This window comes from Culicoides brevitarsis, chromosome 1, assembly GCF_036172545.1.
Source record: "Culicoides brevitarsis isolate CSIRO-B50_1 chromosome 1, AGI_CSIRO_Cbre_v1, whole genome shotgun sequence".
In the NCBI taxonomy this organism is placed as follows: domain Eukaryota; kingdom Metazoa; phylum Arthropoda; class Insecta; order Diptera; family Ceratopogonidae; genus Culicoides; species Culicoides brevitarsis.
In genome coordinates this window covers 20,108,361-20,129,243 of record NC_087085.1, presented here as the reverse complement: position 1 = coordinate 20,129,243, position 20,883 = coordinate 20,108,361, and the positions used below count along the sequence as shown (strand labels likewise).

At 26.4% G+C, this 20,883-nt stretch overlaps 1 protein-coding gene across 1 annotated transcript in view; it reads right to left on the bottom strand.

The window, feature by feature from the left end:
• Positions 1-20,883, bottom strand: part of LOC134837417 (Krueppel-like factor 6) — a 28,352-nt gene that overhangs the window by 977 nt on the left and 6,492 nt on the right. Inside the window, exons 2-4 of the mRNA XM_063852792.1 lie at positions 19,216-19,251; positions 10,651-10,723; positions 1,170-1,272 (exon numbers count right to left, since the gene is read on the bottom strand). Coding sequence (XP_063708862.1) covers positions 1,170-1,272; positions 10,651-10,723; positions 19,216-19,251 — 212 coding nt within the window. The remainder of the gene's footprint in view (positions 1-1,169; positions 1,273-10,650; positions 10,724-19,215; positions 19,252-20,883) is intronic.

The window sequence follows — 20,883 nt, the reverse complement described above, 5'->3', positions numbered from 1 at the left end:
TTTAAGATTTAAAAATTCTAGAACATAAGGAGAATAATAGGCAAGTGGAATTAGCAGGTCAAGCTCAAACCTACTTAATTTTTTCAGAAAATCTCAGGTGGGAATAAAATAAATAATAAAAATAACAGAAATTTTTCCATAATTTTTTTTTTCGATAGACTTTTTAGACCTTATCGTAATGTAGATAATTTTTATGAAAAAAATTTGAATTTTTAACCAAATTTGGATTTTTCAATATTTTTAGCAAAATTTTTGAGAATGCATTATTTTGATGAATTTTATTCATTGACTTTTTGATATTATGAAAAATAATTTGAAATTCTTAATTGCTAAAAAAATCCAAAAATTAATGGAAAAATATTGTCCTATTAAATTCAAAATCGAGGCTCCATTAATTATTACAATTTTTTTGGATTTGTAACGGATTATTTTCCATACGACTTATCTACATTATGGTATTACTTAAAGACTTTTCCTTAAAATTTTAATGTTTTTTCATGTTTTTGTACAAATGAACATTTAGAAATTATCCAAAAAAATATTTAATATATTTTTTTTTACAAAAATGATCACTTTTATAAATTAAAATCGAGAATATTTTAAAGTAGTAAATATTCTAGCATTTTTTTATTTATAATTTATTATTTTGCAAAATTAATTGATTTAAATTTTTTTTTTCGTAGAATTATAAAAAAAAAACAAAAACTTCGTAAAAAACCTTAAAATTTTCTCAAAAAAAAAAAAATAATTTTTTAATAATTTAAAATTTTTTTTAAATTGCATTATTTTATAAAAAATAATTTTTTAAATTAAAAAAAAAAAAACAAAATTAAAGAAATGATCATTTTTATAAATTAAAATCGATAATATTTCAAGAAATAAATATTTTGGTATTTTTTTGTAATTTAATATTTTGCAAAATTAATTGATTTAAAATTTTTTTGTGGAATTATTAAAAAAAACCAAAATCACTAAAATTTTCTCAAAAACATTTTAATTTTTTTATAATTTAATTTTTTTTTTTAAATTGCATTTTTTTTATAAAAAATAATTTTTTAAATTAAAAAAAACCTTAATTTAATAGAAATATTTTTAAATTCGAAAAGTTAAAAAATAATAATTTTAGATAATAAAAAATATTAAAAGATCGATCCTTGATCAATACTTACATATCTTTCGACTTTTGTCGTAAGGCGAGAATGTGCGGGGCTGCCAAGAGCGGTGGGGGAGGCCTCTTATTCACTACATTTGGGCGTGAGAAGATTGTCGTGCCTGAAAATAAACAAAAAAAAAACAAAAATTAGTAACGAGGCGTCTCCACATCGTATTTAAAGGACTTGTTTCCCTATTCAACTTGCACCAACGAACAACAATAAAATAATAATAAAACTACAATAAATGGTACTACATTCTAAAGTTAGGCGTTACTACATGACTCTTGAAACATGTTAGAGTAGGCTTATAAATATTACATTATCATTATTAATAATAAATTGTTGAAATGGAAATAAATATTACAAATATAAATAAGTTAAAATTGCACTTTGCAAATATATATAAATTTGCATCTCATTTTAAAAGTGACTGTTTCGATTTTTTTTCAACACCGCCGCCGCACAGTGGGCTGCCAAGTGTTTTTCTAACCTCAAATTACGAAAAAATAATAATTTTTTCTCGGAGAACCGTGAATAACAAACGAATCAAATGATTTATTGATTGTTTGAAAAATCAAATAATTGCTGCAATTATCATAATTTTAAGCATAAAATAGCGGGCGGTGTCTTTAAGCATGTAGAGAAAAAAAAATAAAAATAAGCGCGCGGTGTTTATTTACAAATATTTGATCAATCAACATTTGTTCACAATTCTCATGCATGACAACTCGACTAAGTAAGTCATTTTAAAAAGATTCAATTAGGAGTTAAAATAATGAGACTCGATAAAAGATATATGGAGACACTTGTTCATTATACATTTTTTTTTATTTTTCGTTCAAGTACAAAACGAACGAACGGCAAAAAAATGTAGGTAAATATTGTAAAATAATAATAATATATTGTAAATAACTATCACTTACAAAAAAAGATACAGCACCACCACAACGGCACAACGAGGCGCAAATAAATGCACATCATGGTGCAGTGCTTGCTTGTGGAAAACTATAATCGTGAGAAACTTTACCACTTTAAAAATAAAATAGTAAAATTAAATTGTAATAATAATGATTTCTGTTGAATTTCTTGTGTTCTCTTTAATGCCTTTGGTGCTGCGTTTAGAAAATTGCATTGAAAATTGTTTTTTTGCAGAATTATTACTTTTTTTTTTGTATTTGATGAGAAAAAAAGGACGCGTGTGAAAATGGACACACCTTCAAGAGAAATCTTCATGGAAAATTTCAAAGGTGGAATCGGGAGTTCAATTCGAGCAAGTTACAGACACGAAGAAGGTCTAAAAAAGTCATGAAGCTCATTAAGCAAGTCATTATTTTTGCGTAGTAGCTACACTAATTAGTCGTTTAAAGAAACATATTTCAATCAATACAATGTTTCTTTGTTTTTTTGAGAAGACAGGTTAGTTTTGGGAAGTGGCGTTTTGAGATGAATTTAAAAGAAGATTTTCGCAAAGGTCTGTCTGTGAATATTAAAATTTTTAAAATAAAAAAAAAAATCGGGTAAGAAAATTTTAATTGATAAATCATTGAGTTATTGAAAAATCAAGACAAAAATATGTATTTAATTTTTGAGGAAAAAACTATGAAAATTCTTGATTTAAATAATTTTAATTTTCAAAGTTGTGTAAATTTGGTACTAAATTTATAAACTTTATTTTATTTAAAATTGATAATTTAATTTTTGGAAAGTAATTTGATTTATAGGAAAAAAATTTAATTTTAACTGAAATCCTGTAATTTTAATTTTTGGGCCCACTGCACATTTTAAATTTTTGTCCAGGTCATATTTTAAGAGTTTTGTCTCAGTAAATATTTTAAAATTTCGTCCCATCGAACATTTTGTATTTCCGTTCTAAAGAATATAAGAAAATTTCATTTTGCGCTAAAAAAATTTGACCCAATATACATTTTTAATTTTTAGTCCCAGTAAATATTTTACATTTTAGTCCCAGCGCACATTTTGAAATATTGATCCCAGTTAACACTTTAAATTTTCGTCTTGTTTCCTTCAGTATTTAGAACTTTTTTCAATGAGCGTTATTTGACCCAGTAAACATTTTAAATTTTTGGTCCCAGTGCAAATTTTATATTTTAATCCCAGTGCACATTTTAAAAATTTTAACTTAAAAATTTAAATCAAACAGTTGTAGATTCATGATTTTACCTCAACTTTTCTTCTAAATTAAAAAAAAAATAATTGAAGATTTTAAAAGAAAATTCAAAGAATAGCGCTTAAGTCACTTGCCATCCATCAAGTCAAATCTCGAGCAAGACCACTAACAAATTATACAAATGACTTAATTTATTTACTTTTTTCCTCCTTCTCGCCGCATTGATTTACTTTTTCTTTATGGCTATCTAAAAACAACCAATAAATTTGTATACGTGCCGCACAATTCTACGAGTTCATAGCAAACTTAGCCACACATGACCATAATATGCCATTAATCAATCGCAGGGAACAGTAGAGATATGATTGATAGACAATGTAGCAAGAAATTAGTCTTCTATTGCGAACGTCGCGTCGTCATCGTAAGAGTAGCTAGAGAAGAAGCATATGGGGAAAAAACTGAAGAGAAGGCTTTTTTGATCTATACGGCACAATTTCAAAAGACAGACAGACAGACATAATGATGATGATGATGGTTAATGGTACGTAAGTGGCTGTTAGTCAATTAATGCTCATACAAAGTTGGATAAATAATAATTATTAGCTCGTATATTACAAATCGTAAAAGGTATAAAACGACGTAAAAACAATGTCCATTAAGGTACACTTTTTTTTATTAACTCTTGTGAATTTGACGCGGAGACTGACTTGACTAATTATGTCATGTAACATTGTGTGTTTGGGTTGCATAACGCACAAATTCCCAACAAATTCGCTATTTTAGCAAAAAATAGGAGGAATTTTCGCATAAATCATCTTCAGCGAAAAAAAAAGTTCCGTTTTTCCTGCTACTCTTCACAAAAAATGCATTTCCAAATAATCCAAACCAAGCAAGTAACAACTAGTAACGCACGAACTTGAACTCTCCCGTGACCCAAAAGACATATCTTCTTCTTTTTTTCTCTCTCGTTTGTTATGCTGCGTCTTCGAAACTAGTTTTACAACAACAAGAAGTAAGTTAGAGAAAAATTTACAAGAAAAACGTTCACTAAAGAAATATTTTATGGCGTTGAAACTTCTTCTTTTTCTCCTCCTTTCTGCATATCACCTCGCATCACACAGGTAAAAGTTATAATAATCGTAAAATGCCGCCCGTCGCATCTCTTCAACCTAAAACTAAGCAAGCAAGCACAGTTAAACTCATGCCATGCTTAGTTAACGTTTGTTACAATAAATTTTTCTTTTACTACCAATTTCTTTCGTTAGTTGGCTGCCATGCAGGAGGAGAAGAAAAAAAAACAATTCTCCATAGATTAATAATTTCACATTTTATGATTGTAAATATTTTGTGTCGAAGACATACTTTTGTTGTGTGACCGTTTTTAACCGTTTTATGTGCAACCAGTTGGATAAAAGGCACACAGAAAAAAAATTATTAAATACAAAAATACAAACAATTTTTGATCAGATATGCGAGAGATATTTTATAGTCGAGTAATAGAAGAGGAAAAAATATTGAAGATATGGCAATAAAATAACAATAGCGCACAAGAGTCGAAGAAAACCGTTTGAAAAATGCAACAAGATTTTTTGTAGTGGGTCACCAGCAAACAAGCAAGCAGCAAACTAACCGTTTATGACCTATTCTTTCGATTTTTCAACGCGGTTGTGACATAGATTCCGATGAAGGAAAAAAAAATGTTTTCTTAACAAGCTCACGAATCTTCTTAATTAATTGAGAAAAAAAATCCGCAAATCCATCGATCATGAAGCATAATTAATTTGTACAAATGAGGGTAAACGTGCGTATATTTCCATCCAATTTAAGGTGTTTTTTTGCTCCCTCATTGCGTTTTATAACATTTTCATTAAAAATTAACTGTGATTTTGTGAGTATATTTTTTTTTGCTTAGAATTTATTTTTTTATTTAATTAATTTTTCATTAATTTTAATTTAATTTAATTTAATTTTTAAAATTAATTTTAATTTAATTTTATTTTTTAAAATTAATTTTAATTTAATTTTATTTTACTTTTAATTTTAATTTAATACAATTTTTTTAAATTATTTTTAAAAATTAAATTTGATTATTTTAAATTATTTAAATTTTTTTTTAAATTTCGATTTATTTTTAAATAAAAATTAATTTTAATGAAAATTTAAATATTTTTTTTTATTATTTTTTTAATTAATTTTTTAAATTGATTTTAATAAAAATTTTAATTTTTTTTAAATAAAATTTAATTTTTTAAATTTCTTTTTGATTTATTTATTTTTATTTTATTTTATTTTTTTTTTTAAACTTTAAGATTAGATTTAAAAGTAAATTTTACAGAGTTTGCAAACATAAAACTGAACCATCATTTGAACAATTTTTATTTTTAAAATTTGTTAAAAATAGATCTTGATGAAAAATCTATTAAATCTATTGCTTTTTTTGAATTTTTGTGTCAAATATGTCAATTCAAAAAATGACCGTTAAAAATTTAAAAATTAATGTTTGGTTGATTAAAATTTAATTTAAACAATAAAAATTAAAAGTTTTGTTAAAAAATAAGAAAAATTAATGAAAAAATGATTAAAAATGATTTTGTATTTTTTTTTTTTCATGAAAAAATCAAAAAAAAAACTTTTTAACTATTTCTGAAAAATAAAAACGTTTCACTTTCTCACAAAATCGCAAATAAATAATCCAAAACTTTGTATTGATTAACAGGTGAGGCATTTCCCAGCGTTTCACTTGATTTTTTATCCACATTTTTTAACACCAAACAAATTATAAATTGCGACAAGTAAGCCGTTAAATGTTCTTCGCCTACTACTGCTACTTAACTACCTGTTCACTGTTATTATTGCCAACATTATCAGTTTTGCGTGAAAAGAAAAATAATCGCAAAAAACGGCAAATGCATTCTTTGTAACTCATTAAATGACACTAGTGCACTTTTTTTTATTGTCGATATCACTCGTCGTCGTCGTCGCAAGTATCGCAGTTACACAAAGGTGCCACATTTAACAACTTACTAGCTTTGCGCGCACGAATTGCTAGGCAACACTTGTGTAATGTAGAACTTGAACCATAAATAATTATCAGCTGCAGCTGTCTATAAGTGATCAATCATTAAGAGGGAAAAAAAATATTCGAAACGAATAAAAACAGTAAAAAAGTTGTAATTTTAATTATTTTTCAGGTATCGACGACGCATTACGACTTTGACGACATTAGACAAGTTTTTTTTTTCGATGTAATTATTTTATTTTTACGATTTTTCTGCGTGTTTGTTACAATTTTGTGTCGTCGTCGTGGTCGGAAACATATGACAAATTTATATTGCTTGACCAGCAAGTCGCATAAAGTCGTGAGAATCGTAGCAATATGCGCTACAAGTAAAAGTCAAAAGTGAATGTACGCGATCATCAAATGGATGATGATGATAATAATAAATTTACATTCACTTATTTGATGATCATATATTTTACATTTATATCTTGTGATTGCCTGCATTTTGTCTTTTGATTATTTCGCTCGAGTCTCGACATCACACAGGTACGCCAGATGATTTATGGATCTTCATTAAATGCGGATCTAGCGATATATGTTGATGGCTTGGCTCATGTTCATCCTTGAATGAGTGATCTGTTTCTCTAACCTTTGAAATGTTATAGTCGCAATCAATGTTTTTTTATATCTTTGCAATTTTTTATTTAATTTTATCTTAAATAATTTTTTTGCTTTAAAATTTTATTAATTTATTTTTTTTAACAATTTAATTTGCTGAAAATTAAAAAAAACTGTTTTCATCTACTTTATTTTTTAGAATTTCGAAATCTTTTTTTTCAACTTTTGCTATAAGAAAAAAATTTAATTACTTTTTTATAAAATTTTAATAATTTTTAATTTAAATAATTTAATATAAAATTTTAATAATTTTTAAAATTTTAATAATTTTTTTTAAAATTATAATAATTTTTATAAAATTAATTTTGCATAAAATTTAGTTAAAAAAAATATTTTTTTTATCCAATCCGTCAATTTTTTATTTAATTTTTATCAAATTATTTTATTATTTAAAAGAAACATTTTTTTTTTAAATTTATTAATTTTAATTTAATTATCTAAAAATTAACTTTCATTTTTATTTAACTTTGAAAAAAAAAATTTAAAATTTTCAAATAAAAATTTTATTTTCTAAAAAATTTATAAGAAAAATTATTTTATTTATGAATTTTTAATATTTTTATAAAAAACCAATATTTTTGTGATTATCTTAAATTTTTATTCATTTTTAAATAAAAATAAATTAAATAAAAATTACTTTCAGAAGAAAAATTAATAAAAATCTTCATTTAAAAAAATTCTCATTACCAAAATCTCGCCCTTTGGACATTTTAATTATAAACATAATTTTATTCAATATGATGAATTCACTTCATATTTCGTGTCTGATTACAATTAACATTATCATCACCGCGCCAGGTCACACGAATAACCAAAAAAAGAGAAACCGGCACAGTTGGCAACTAACAGCTGGCTCAACATACGAAAAAATAACACATTATATGTTCATTTATTTTTTATTTTATTAAATCAACCGAATAAATTAATATACTTAATTATAAAACGAATCAATGTAAAGTTGTAAATCGAAAAAAGATTTATCAAAAAAGGGGCGTTTTATACATTCGTCTACTCCACGACTCAATAAATGTCGTTGTTATCGCGGACCTTTTGTCAGCTTTTTTTTTAAAGTACAGCAAAAATTTACATCTTACAACATACTTTTTTTTAATTATAAAAACGCATTTGTTGTTTATTTTTTGTTATGTACTCGAGTAACACCTGTACGCGTTGTAACACGTGCTAAAAAAGTAACTAATGATAATAATTAAGTGATACGTAACAAACATACATTATTATGTTATCGGGGACTTTGAAGCTTTTTAATGTATATGATATATGTATGTTTGTAAAAAAAATGTTAATGAAGAAAAAAATTTATTAATTTGATTGACCTTGGATATTTATAATGTTATATATGTTGTAAAATATTTTTTTTTACAGAGACTCATTATAAAAATGTACATATAATAAATTTTCGTTTCCTTTTTATATGCTTTTTTATTTAAATTCCAATGTTTTCTGTCATCGTGTCACGCTTTTAGTTACATAATGAGAATACAGATGGCGCTGTAACTTTTTATCGCATTAGGTATTGGATTGGCTAAGTTCACAATATGCATTAGCTTAAAGACGTTTCCTTTTTATAATTATGATATATGTTGATAAACTATGGCAATCAATACTTTAATTGAATTTTTTTTCATAACAAGTAAACGAGTATTAATGGACTCGCAACTTATTGGGAGAAAACCTTTAATTAATAAAAATAATAAAATTAAGAATCTGATCGAGACATTTCAATTTAAAATTTAATTTTATAAATAAATTTAATGCGAATTTATTCAATTTCTTAATATTTTTACAACACGAAATTTATATTAATATTTAAAAGATATACAAATATATACAATGAACATATTGATTTGTATTTTAATCCTATTTAAATATATATTTTATTAAAAACAAGAAAATTATACGCTGAGAAAATTATGTTATTTGCACATTTTAAATCTTATATATTATTCTGAATTGCAAACATAATTAAGTAATAATCGGACATTATATGCCGTCGCCGTTCTGGGATTAAAAATAAACAAACATACATGTACAAATATAATAAATAATGAAATATGTGTAAAGCCCACTAAACTACCTGTTTCGTTTGATTTTTTTTTTTTTTGTAAAAATAAGCGACAACCTGGATTATATAGAACACTATTTCGTAATATTTCTGCAATATATATATATTTATTTATTATTAAAATAATACAAAAATGTTTAAAACATATACAATATTTTTAATAATAATAACTTAAGTACACACGACCGTCGTCGCGACACACACTAGTCGAGAATAAAAGACCGAACAGCGAAAAAAAAATTTAAAGTCACGCTGTTTTGCTGCCCGCAAAATTAAATCAAAAGTCACACAACTTTACATAATGTCTATTATTTTGAATTATGTTTGTGCTTGTGTGTAAGCATTGATATACAAATACAATATAATAATTGTTGAGACACATAAAAGTGTATAAAAGGTAAATTTATAATGAGTTGGTCGTTTTGTACATGATTTGCGAATTTTGTCGCAAGTAAAAGTAATAAAATAAGGACCAAAATTCACACGCGTTCAACTTAACCCACTTTTTTTATTTGCTCGATAATTTGTTGTAACACAAAATTGGAACCATCATTAGTTTTTTTTTTGTATTTCTAGATAAATAAACTTAGTTCTAAAAAAAATAAATAAATATATTTCGTAAAAAAAGCAACGGGATTGACAATTGTAAATTATATTTTAATGATTTTATTTAAAAGTCTTGAAAAACATTTCTCACGATTTGTTTCAGCCAAAAGTAAGCAGCCATCAATACACTGCTTTACTTATTATTATTATATTATTAGTTCATGCCTTTTCGAGCATTTATTTATAAAGTTTTAAATTATTAAATATCTCTACTTTGTATCATGTTCAATGTGTAATAAACAGTATAGTTAGAATGATTTATTGTTAACGACAAACCGATTGAATAAATATCGTAAAGCTCAGTTGGAAACCGATTCAATCCTTTTTTTTGTATTTTTCTTTTTTTTTGTCTTTATTAGTTTAGAAAGGAAAACCCATATCCTTGATCCCTTTACTCTACAATTGAATATGTAATAAATGATAATAATTAACTCGTTAAATTTAAGAGATTTTGACAGCTGGGAAATTAAAATAATTTGTTGCACATTGTATCGTGAGTGATCCGTTTTAATAATAATAATCCCTAAAATTAAAGATATAATTATTGTTATACTTTCAGGTGCGCTCAAAGCCTTTTTCCAGAAACACACAGAAATTAATGCAAAACAAATAAGTATGATGATGATGTAAAAATAACTTCAACTGAGACTCCACGAAAAAAATCCTTTCGCTTTTTATGAACAACAACAGAAAACGAATCTTGAACTCATTTTTGAAGTGCGCGAACGAATTAAAATAATAATAATGAATACACGATCTGAAAATTATGTTTCTTTATATTTTTTTTTTGTATTTCATGACGATTATTATTATTTTGATGACGATGATTCAAGTGCTACATGAATGTTTGTTTTTCGAGTGTTACAACAATAAATACGGGCAGTCATACAATTATTATAATTTATATTATTATTATTTAAATTTCATAAGCGAGTTTCCGCGACGAACTTATTTTAAATTGAATAAAAAGATGTGAAAGGTAATAAATGATGATACTTACTTCGAGAGGAACGTAAACTACTGGATTTTAAACTTAAGTCAACAGGCTCAATTTGAACTGGCGGCCCCTCTGCCTGGAATGGGAAAAAAGAAAGAAAAATTTGTCAATAAATGTTTTTCAGGGGTAGGTCACTTCGTAGAGTTCTCAAATATTTAGTTCGAAATTTCAGGAGAAAATGGAGCAAAAAATCAAAACCAAATTTTAAGCCGTGATTTACTTTTAATTAAAAAAATAAAAAATAGATTTTTTCAAAATCTTTATGCCATGAGATTTACGCAGTTGGTTAATAGATGGTCCTACTCATTATTCCTCTTTCCCTTAGATTCTAATGTACGGTGAGATCTTCGGACCATTCATAGGTAGGTAAAACCCGATCGATGACATCATTTTCATTCATGGGTAATTTGAATGTGATTGTGCTCCTCTCCTTAACTTCAGATGGACCGTCGTAAATTGAATTCTAAAGCGATTGTCCATGCTTCAAGCAGACGGATACTTCTTGCCTCAAATGAATTTTATTTTTTGCATGCTTGATATTGTTAAACATCATCGATAAGTTCATCGGACTTTGGACTGTATTTCTAAACGTCATATTAAAGGGCGGTATTCTTTTGGGCACCGAAGGCTAAGAAGCACCAGATTTTGTAGCCAAAATAGAATCTCTTGCTTCATTTTCTTTATTCAGGTTGTAGATGACAGCACAAATGGTTCTGTATTTTACTATCTGAACTCACATTCGGCTCTTGGGTTTAATATATCAGTATTTTCATCTCTTGCATGTTTTTGAAGTAAATTGGCTGCATTTTTACGTTTTTCAGTGTTAATATGTAAGAAGTTCAACCTCAAATCAATATTGTTGTTTCAGTTGAAATGCTTTAAGAAACCAGAACATATTTCTTGTATTTAATTAAAATTGAGCCTAAAACCCTCTGTATTTCTCTTACAATATTTGTCAAAGAATTTAGAATTTTTATTTGTCAAAAGCACAACTCTCAAAAACTAAACTAAAAAACAAAATTTACGAATATTTTAGAATTTTCTGAGAAGAGTTTTGTATTTGATTTTCGTTGCCTCATCCACTTAATTATTAAAAATATCAACTCATTCGGGCATTTCATGACCTACCCTTGTTCCAAAATATTGTCGTGTCCCAAATTTGTATAAAATATCTCAATAATAATCATAATAATAACTAAGTAATTTTCGAATGTTGGTAGGTCAGTGACAATCTTCTTGTTCGCTTACATTCACAACGAAAAAACATGCAAAACGGTTAGACATAATTAATCATTTTCATGATTTCGACGGATTCGTGTCTAACATGATTGTAAATATTTTTGTTGTTTTTAGTAATTTTTAGCATTTCTTACATGATAATTAGCATCGCGTACCTTCTCTTTTTATTATTATTTTTTTACGCATACTTCGACAACAAAAAAAACCTCTTATAATTTTGTGGAGAGCACCTGCATCGTTTTCTGACGTTTTGCTATGATAATAATTATGAGTTACGAAATTGTAAAGTGTGCACGTGAAAGGAGTTGACGTATGCTTATTTATTTGGTTAAAGATGATTTTGATCGATTGTGTTGAAATAATTACAGGCAAAACTTTTTTGATTGATTGAATAAAAAATTAGAGATGGGCCGCTAGATGATTGATTTTTTTAGAAAGGTTTGAAAGTGATTTATGTAAACATATACGATTTTTTAGCTCCGAAAAAAAAAACAAAAAAAAATGTTCTAAGGTCATCTTGATTTGAGTTGTCTTAATAAAATAATCCGGAACTGACATGATTTTCAACAAATTTATACGTTGTTATTACCTTGTACAAATGAATTGTCAATCAAAATCGGTAAAGTTCCGCAAACTCCCATAAAAAATAATAATAATAATTTGTCCAAAACTAACAAAATTGTACAAGTTTTTTTTTGTTACTAACAAAATATATAATTAATAATAAGCCACCTCTTAAGATTTTGGTGCGTGAAGCATAAATAATAGCAGTTGTACGGTAATTAACTTGCGAGTTTTTGGCTTTCAACTTAAACTTTGCCACATGCATTAAAGCAAATATTGATCTAAAACAATAATTTTATTTGTTCCGATATATAAAATCATAATAATTATCATTAAAGCCGGTAGCGTGTCCCGCTATGCTTATAATTTAATTATAATTCGACCAACAAAAGTTTTTTTTCTTCTCGTTGTTCGTTATTGAGAATGCTTGAGCTAATTTTCGAACAATTTGTAACAAATGAGAAAAAGAGGCTTGACGTCTTATTTACAATTACAATCAAATCAAACATTGGCACCTTTAAAATATTTTCGCCCGAGGCGCAGTATTGATGTTCAAGAGAGTTACAGCGAAAAAAAAAGTTACCGACAAATAATCAGCTACCAACTTTTTTTTTCATTATTGAAATATTTTATTGACGAAGATCGTTAAATGGAATGAACAAAAGCTCGACGAGACGTTTATTGTTGAAACTTTATAACGAATCGGATAGAGTCATTCACGCGGTTTTCAAACATCATAAAACTTTTAATTGAATTCTATTGTAAAGTATCAATTATCCATTTCGATCGAAACCAGAGTTAAGATCAAACAAGACGGAAATTCATGTCGATCCAATAAAATTTTTGCTGAAAAGTTCCTTAAAGACACGTCATCAGGTCCATGTATCTGACATTGTTCTGTATTAAATAACGTATAAATATTAATAAATAATTTTTGTTAAACAACTTAACTCTCGATTTGTACGTGAGCAAAAAAAAATGTATTGTTATAATATGATTGTTAAAAGACAGAAATATAAAAAATTATATCAGATCCGACAGACTATTCATATAACAATGGGTGTAATAATGAAATATGGAGTATATAGGTACTGAAAGGTGTCAAAATTGCATTAAATAATGTGAAATTCAAGGTTATGAAATTTATAATGAAAAAAAATTTAAATGTCTCGTTTTTTTTCGGGTTTGTTTTTGTTATTGTTTAAGAGAATTTGCATAAAGAAATATTTATTTAGAAAGTTTTATATTTATTTTAATATTTTGTATAAAAATTATTAAAAATAAACTAATATAATTGAATTTTTAATTGAAATCGATAATCGAATAAAAAATATTAATTTATTTAAATTTTATTTTTAAAATTATATTTTGAATTAAAAATTAATTAATTAGTTATTTTAATTATTTAAATGTAGATTAAGATTTTTTAAGATTGAGATTTTCGTTTATTAAACTTCTCAACTATTCAATGAAAACTAACATTTAAATTACTCGATCAGGGGATGATGATGATGATTTAAATAAAACTATTCTCGAAGCTTCTATGAAGTTTACACAAAATTGAAAACGTTAATGAATTTTTTTCTTTAATTTTTAATATGTAACATTCTAAAATCTATTCTAGCAAATCTCAAAAAAGATAACTAAAAAAAATAAATAAAACATATTTAACACTTTATTTATTTTTTGTCATTTTGTATGAAAATAGATTTTCATTTGGAGCGGCCTAAATTTTCAATTAAAAAATTAAAAAGTGTTAAAAAAGTTCATTTTCACACCAAATTTTTCAATAATTTCAGCAGCGCGTTGATTATTACTCAATAGATCACTTCAAAAATGATCGCATCTATGACTGCGTGTTCATGTATTTCCAATGACACAGCAAGAAAAATGCAACAACCTGTCCAGATTTGCGATTGAAATTAGATGTTAAACATGATTTTTCCTTGTTTGGACACTTCTTACAAATGAAATGAGAGAGAAAAATTACATAATAATTCAATAAAATACAAAATTTTTAGTTACATTCCATTTGTACTTTAGTACCTACTATTTTTAATATTATAATGGAAATAATTGTAATATTTTTCATTATTATTATCACAATACTTGTACGAACATTTATACTTGACTTCAAAAGAATCAAAACGGTGCATTTATTTTATTTATTTTTTTTTATTCAATCAAGATTGAATTTTTCATTCATTTCATTTCATTCCATCCATCCATCAAACAATGATAAATAATAATAATAATAAATGTATGAGTACATTCAAGTTGTTTGCCTACCTCAACTAAATATGAGCAAGCAACGTCGCGTCGCGTCATCGTATTCAAATCATCTCTTTCATTCACTCGTTCAGAGTGGAAAAAGACAAATATGTACATGAATATTGCGCGCAAAGTCTGATGATGGAGATAAGAGAAATGAATGACGACTGTAATTTTATTATAATTTTATTGTGCAAAAAGTGAATATACCTTTATTTTTTGAATTTTGTACAAATAATACTTAAATCTGTCTGAGAGATACCCATGCAAGGCATCCAAGGAAAAAATAAAGAGAACAATATTCAATATTTTTTATACAATTATTATATTATTATTTTACGAAAAAAATCGCACCAAGGGAATTTAAGAGGCACAAAATGTTACTAGGTTACACATGCGCCAGTTTGCTTTTTTTTTTAAATGCAGTTAAAAAAAGTTTTTTGATTGGCATTTTGTCTGTCAGTAATAATAATTGAGATATTTTTGAAGAAAAATATTAATTTATGAAAAATTAATATTTTAATAATTTAATTTAATTTTTAATTGTTTAAATAAAATTTTATTCAGCTATTAATTATTTTTTGATTAATAAATACTTAAAATATTTTTTTTTAAAATTTTTATTTATTTATTTTAAGTTAAAAAAAAATATTTTAAAATTTTAATTTATTTTATTTAATATTGGTTGAAAAATGTATTAAATAAATTTATTTAAAATTCTATTTTTTCAAATTTAAAAAAATTATTGTTAAAAAATGTATTAAAATTAAAAATGTACAAGAATCAAAAAAATAAAATACTGTTAAGTTTTTTCATTTCATGACAGCTTTTACATCTGGTTTTTATCCAGTAAGCGTCGTCATGTCAGCCAGTTACACAAGAAGAATTAAACACACAAAATTATATGCTGATCAAAAAATATGATTTTAAATTTTACCTACACGTGTAATTTGCATGTTGTCATTATTTACAACGAAAAGTCATGTTTATAAATTTTTTTTAAAGGTCTTTCAATAAACATATACTTTTTTTAATATACAGGTAAGTGTCGCCGTTACTGTCCTTCTGACACTTTTTTTTTGTTCGATCAAAGTTGTTTCTGGTCTAATTTCTACCTGAACTTTGAAAAAATGTTAAGTCGATTCCTAGGTCAAACTTGAATTCGCGCGCGCATAATAATGACATTATCTTGCACTTTGCGTCACCTTTTTTGAGTGGAAAATGTGTCAATGAACGAACGGTGAATTTACTGTGATATTTTTAATTGTTGTCATGCATTGAAGAGCCTCAAATAATGATATGTTACACGCAGTAGAAAGCTACCTTGTTATTACTGCTTATTAGACTGTCAAGCATGTGTGAGCATCGAAGGAAAAAAATAAAAGAAAAAATGTGTGCCATACACTCAATTATTTTATATTAGATTAAAACTCCGATGAACATCGAGGCGTTTCCTCTCCGCGTGTTATAATAATAACAATAAATAAATAACAATAACACGACACAACAACACCCAACATTTCGTCAATAATAATGATGATATATATTTTGTTTTGTTTTGAATATAAAGACAAACATTTTTTTTTTGTGAAAAAGCTCGATTTCAAAAAGTCCACAGCATACCAACCCATCGATCGTTGCCCATCCTAATAAAAAGTCTGTGTGAAGAGCAATAAAACTTTTGAATTTTTTATCTTCTTTTTTTTAGTTTTTTTTTTCAAATTTGAGAGACAATTATAAAAATGTTCGAGAATTGAAACATCAGTGATGTGCTAATAATAATAATAACAACAACGAGTCGAGTCGTCATCAACTGAACAACGCCCATGTTTGTTATTGTTACACAGAAGATTGACATGCATTTAATAGATGTTAATATTATAAATAGGTTTAGGTGGCGGTTCATGAGAATCGGACTTGGGTGTAACGCGTCAAAAACGCACGAAATTCGTAACTTATGGGAAGAGCCGCAGAAACACATAAATAAATGATTAACAACACCACGAAATGTTACATCATGACAAAATTATTGAACAAAACGAATAAAAAAGTAACATCATTAATATTATTAATATACCACACTATTTTTGTGTGTTTAAAAAAAATATTCAGGAAAAGACGCGCTAAAATTTTCGAAATAAATGCCAGAAATGCGTGAGAGAGCCAAGAACCTTTACTCGCACACATAGCGGTAAATTGGGTTGTTGCATGGAAAATGTATTTGGCACGCCTATAAAAAGTGCATTCATTTCATGTTCGTTGTTTTTATTTTGTATTATATATATTATTATTATTATTTTAAATTAAACGTAAAGCTTGCTGAGGGAAAGTAAAATTGTGATACAATTCTATTTTTTTTTCGTTGTTGTTTAGTTAAACGTTCATTCATTGCTGTATCAATGCGCCGTAGATCAAGTAAGTACATGAAATCGTGGTTTAACCCTCAAATAAAATTAATATAAAACTATTTCGTGAAACAAATCGTAGCTTAAAGAACGTGGCTTTTGTATATGAAAATAGGATGACCATTTTTTCATGTAAGTACAAAATTCATTTGATTCACATAAATATTTTTTTTTATTATTATTGAAAAAAATTATTTAGGTATCAAAAATTTGTTCCAAAGTCCGAGCAAAGAAGTTGTTAGAATTTCTAGAGAAGCACAAAGAAATTATATCATGTTACAATTTCGAAAATACATTTAAAACATTGGAAGAGGAAAGTGAATTTATTGACAAATCTGACAAATTTTAATGAAAGATCTACTGATTTGAATAACAATAACAGAACAAAAATTACTCGAATTACCAAAAGTTGACAAAAACAAAAAGGATAAGATGATACACAAAATTGTTTAAAAAAGCACTCGACACATCGAATATGGAAATGATAAGATTGTGTATCAACAAAAGGATCTCATAGAAAATCTTCCATGTGCTTTTGACTAAATCTGTGTCATTTTTGCAATTTTCTAATGCACAAATGGGGCAAAACTGATAATCCAACTTTTCTTTGTGGAGCACTGAACCAAACGATCGATCAGATTATTTTGCAGTGCTAAATATATGTAGTTATAATATGAAAGGCAAGATAGCAAACTGATAAACAAACACAAGTTCCAGAATTTCTCAAACCTTTTATAAAAATTTACAGAGTTTCAACTTTTTGGAAAATAATTTAGATAAAACCCTTTTGTATTTATTTAATTGAAAAGATGTGGGTTTTGTTTTTACGCCCTTGCAATACGCGCTTAGTTTTCATTCCGATCAGAACTCATTGCAAGGGCTTTTTCTTTCCCATCAATGTTAATGTTCCTTAGTTCACGCACACTAGTGCAGTAGTTTCTAGTATATAAACAATGCACATATGATCTTTTGTCAGTCTCAATAAAACCACGAACTAGGAAACTTAAATTTATTTTTTATCTTTTTGGTTTCAAACATAATTCTAAACTTGATTTTCATAATAATAGAATGCTTTTGATGTTCTTACTAATGTCATCAAATGCATACATTAAATTCTTCCAAGAATTCCCAGTGCTAATATTCACACTGTCAGTTTAATGAAAGTAAATATCATTAAATTTGAACAAAAATAATGGTCCACCCTACAAAGTATATTTTACCTACAAAATCATTGCATTCTCGTAAACTTGTACAATTATTGTTATAACTTTTTTTGCACAATAACTACACGAATTCAATATAAATACACACGAGAGAAGAGAAGTGAGCGTAGACAATTTTTTTTTGTTCGTATTATTAATATTTGAAATTGTGTTCAATCTATAAACTTTTTTTTTCTCGTATTTACATCATCAAACATCTGTACGAGACACAAAAATTTTATTTTCCCACGGCATCCTAGTAAAATAACTGACCTATAAAATGGTAATATTTTAAATAATAATAAAGTGTTTTCTTACTTTTCTTTCTTCTTTCGTGTATAATGTCATACTAAGTGCTATTATTATTATATTATTATTGTACACAATGAAATATGTTGGAAAAGTGCATCTTTTTCCACGACAATAAAACTCTGCGCTATCAACATGACAGATGAGAAAGTACATTAATAAGAAGATGTTCATTATTTAATCTTCATTTAACAGCTTGAAGATTTTTCGTTGTTGTGCTACATGGCCTGTGGGCAAGACAATCACTGTGCCGAGTGTTTTTATTTTATTTTATTCAATTTATGTGCGATGCATCATTATCATGTTGCACCATTCGTATACACGGATTTTTTTATAAACATAACAAGCAAATGTATGTTTGAAATGTGATACACTCGTGGTTTCATCGTCGTTGTCAAGCCAGCTCGTCGTTGCGAATTAATGATCTTGTAATACAGATAATTAAAGTTTGTTGTGTTTAAACAGCCGAATCGCGCAACAATTAACACAGATATACATATTTCACGTGAGTTTACAGTACAAAAGTGCTCGAAGCAAAAAATTCTAAAATTTGCGCTTTAACATGAAAAATAACTTACCTCTTTTGCAGACAGAGGGTCATTGCCGAGTCCATTCTAAAATGAAACAAATGAAATATTGCATTAATCGTTATGATAGATCTAAAGGTCTGAAACGTGATGGATATACAGCGTGCTTAACTCACTTGAAACATTCTAAATTTAGAAGAAATCGAAACGAAACCAGATTTTTGCTCTTTTTTTCGAAGCCACAAAAAATATTATTTTTAAAAATCATTTGCATATTCATAAGTCACATAAAAGTCAAAGCAATTAAGGATATATGACTGGCTTGGTTAGCAAACTTTCAAAATGTACGAAAAAAAACAGTCTGAAATATTAAAATAAATAAATTAATTGATCAGGCGCGGTTCGCCAAAACTTTTATATTTGTCCTCCCATAATTTTTATAGCGACAAAAAAAAAGTGATTCAGAAGTGTGAACCAGTTCAATGATTATTATTATTGACTTGACGTCAATTGATATTTTTTAGAGAGGACTGACGTGCACGCGAACGAGAGAAAGAGACAGGAAAATATCATTAATTCTATAATTATTAATTATGACTATTTTTTGAATGGTTTGAAAAATATTCGAGAGAAAGATACAAATAAACCTTGTATCTCGAAAAAAAGTTGTAATAATAATAATTATATGAATCAAGTTAAGCTGATACAAAATCAATATTGTTTTTGGTCCGACAGACGTCTAAAAATAAAATAATTTTTAAATTTGAAACAGCCTCTTAATAATAATCATTTATGTTTATAGGTCAGATAGTGGGTTTTCTATATCTATAACTTATTTTTCGAAGCAAGTCTACCTGCTTCAAGTCTACGAGTCTAGTTTACGAGTGCGTCATATATCTTAAGATAATGTTTATAAAAAGGCTTAAAGCATGGTAGCAACGCGCTTACTAGTTTTTTTTCATTTTTTATTATATTTAAAATGATTTTTTTTACAGACTTACCACAAAATGTTATTCGATAAATAAATAAAGATAACCGCAACGTTTACAACAACGATAGTCGTTAAATTAATAAATGATAAAAAAAAGTGAGTTACGAAGTTGTAAGAGTGCGCCGAAAAATTAATAAAAATAAATTATATATATTAAAATATATGTGTGCATTGAAAAATCTTAATCATTTTGTTAAACATGAAAATCTTTAAGTTTTTTAATTAATCTTGTGTTTTGTAAGAAGGAAAAAATTACTGAATGTACCTCCATGAGTTTATTACTTGTAATTCGAAACAAATTGCTCGTTTTTTTTGGTGCATGAGCAATAAATATACAATCTTTTTTATAAATGTTTTAAATAGTGTAAATATTTTTTTTTTATCATTCGAACGTTGTGTGTCTTCTTATCTTGTTTCACGCATAAATCATAATATTTATAAAATGCAAAAAAAAAAAAAATACATTAAAAGAAATAAAAATATAAATCAATTAATTCTTGTATCTTATGATTTTATTGAAAGTGACCCATAACTACCCACTGCACTTCAGGGATTTTTGAAATTAAAATATTTTTATTTTTGTTGGTTAAAACAGTTGCATGATTCAATTTTGATAACGACACGAATAAGGTGAGCAATTTATATACGACATTTGTAAATGTAAAAAGGTAGCCGCGCACACATTTATAACGGATTATTTACATAAACTCGTAAAATTTATTAAAATT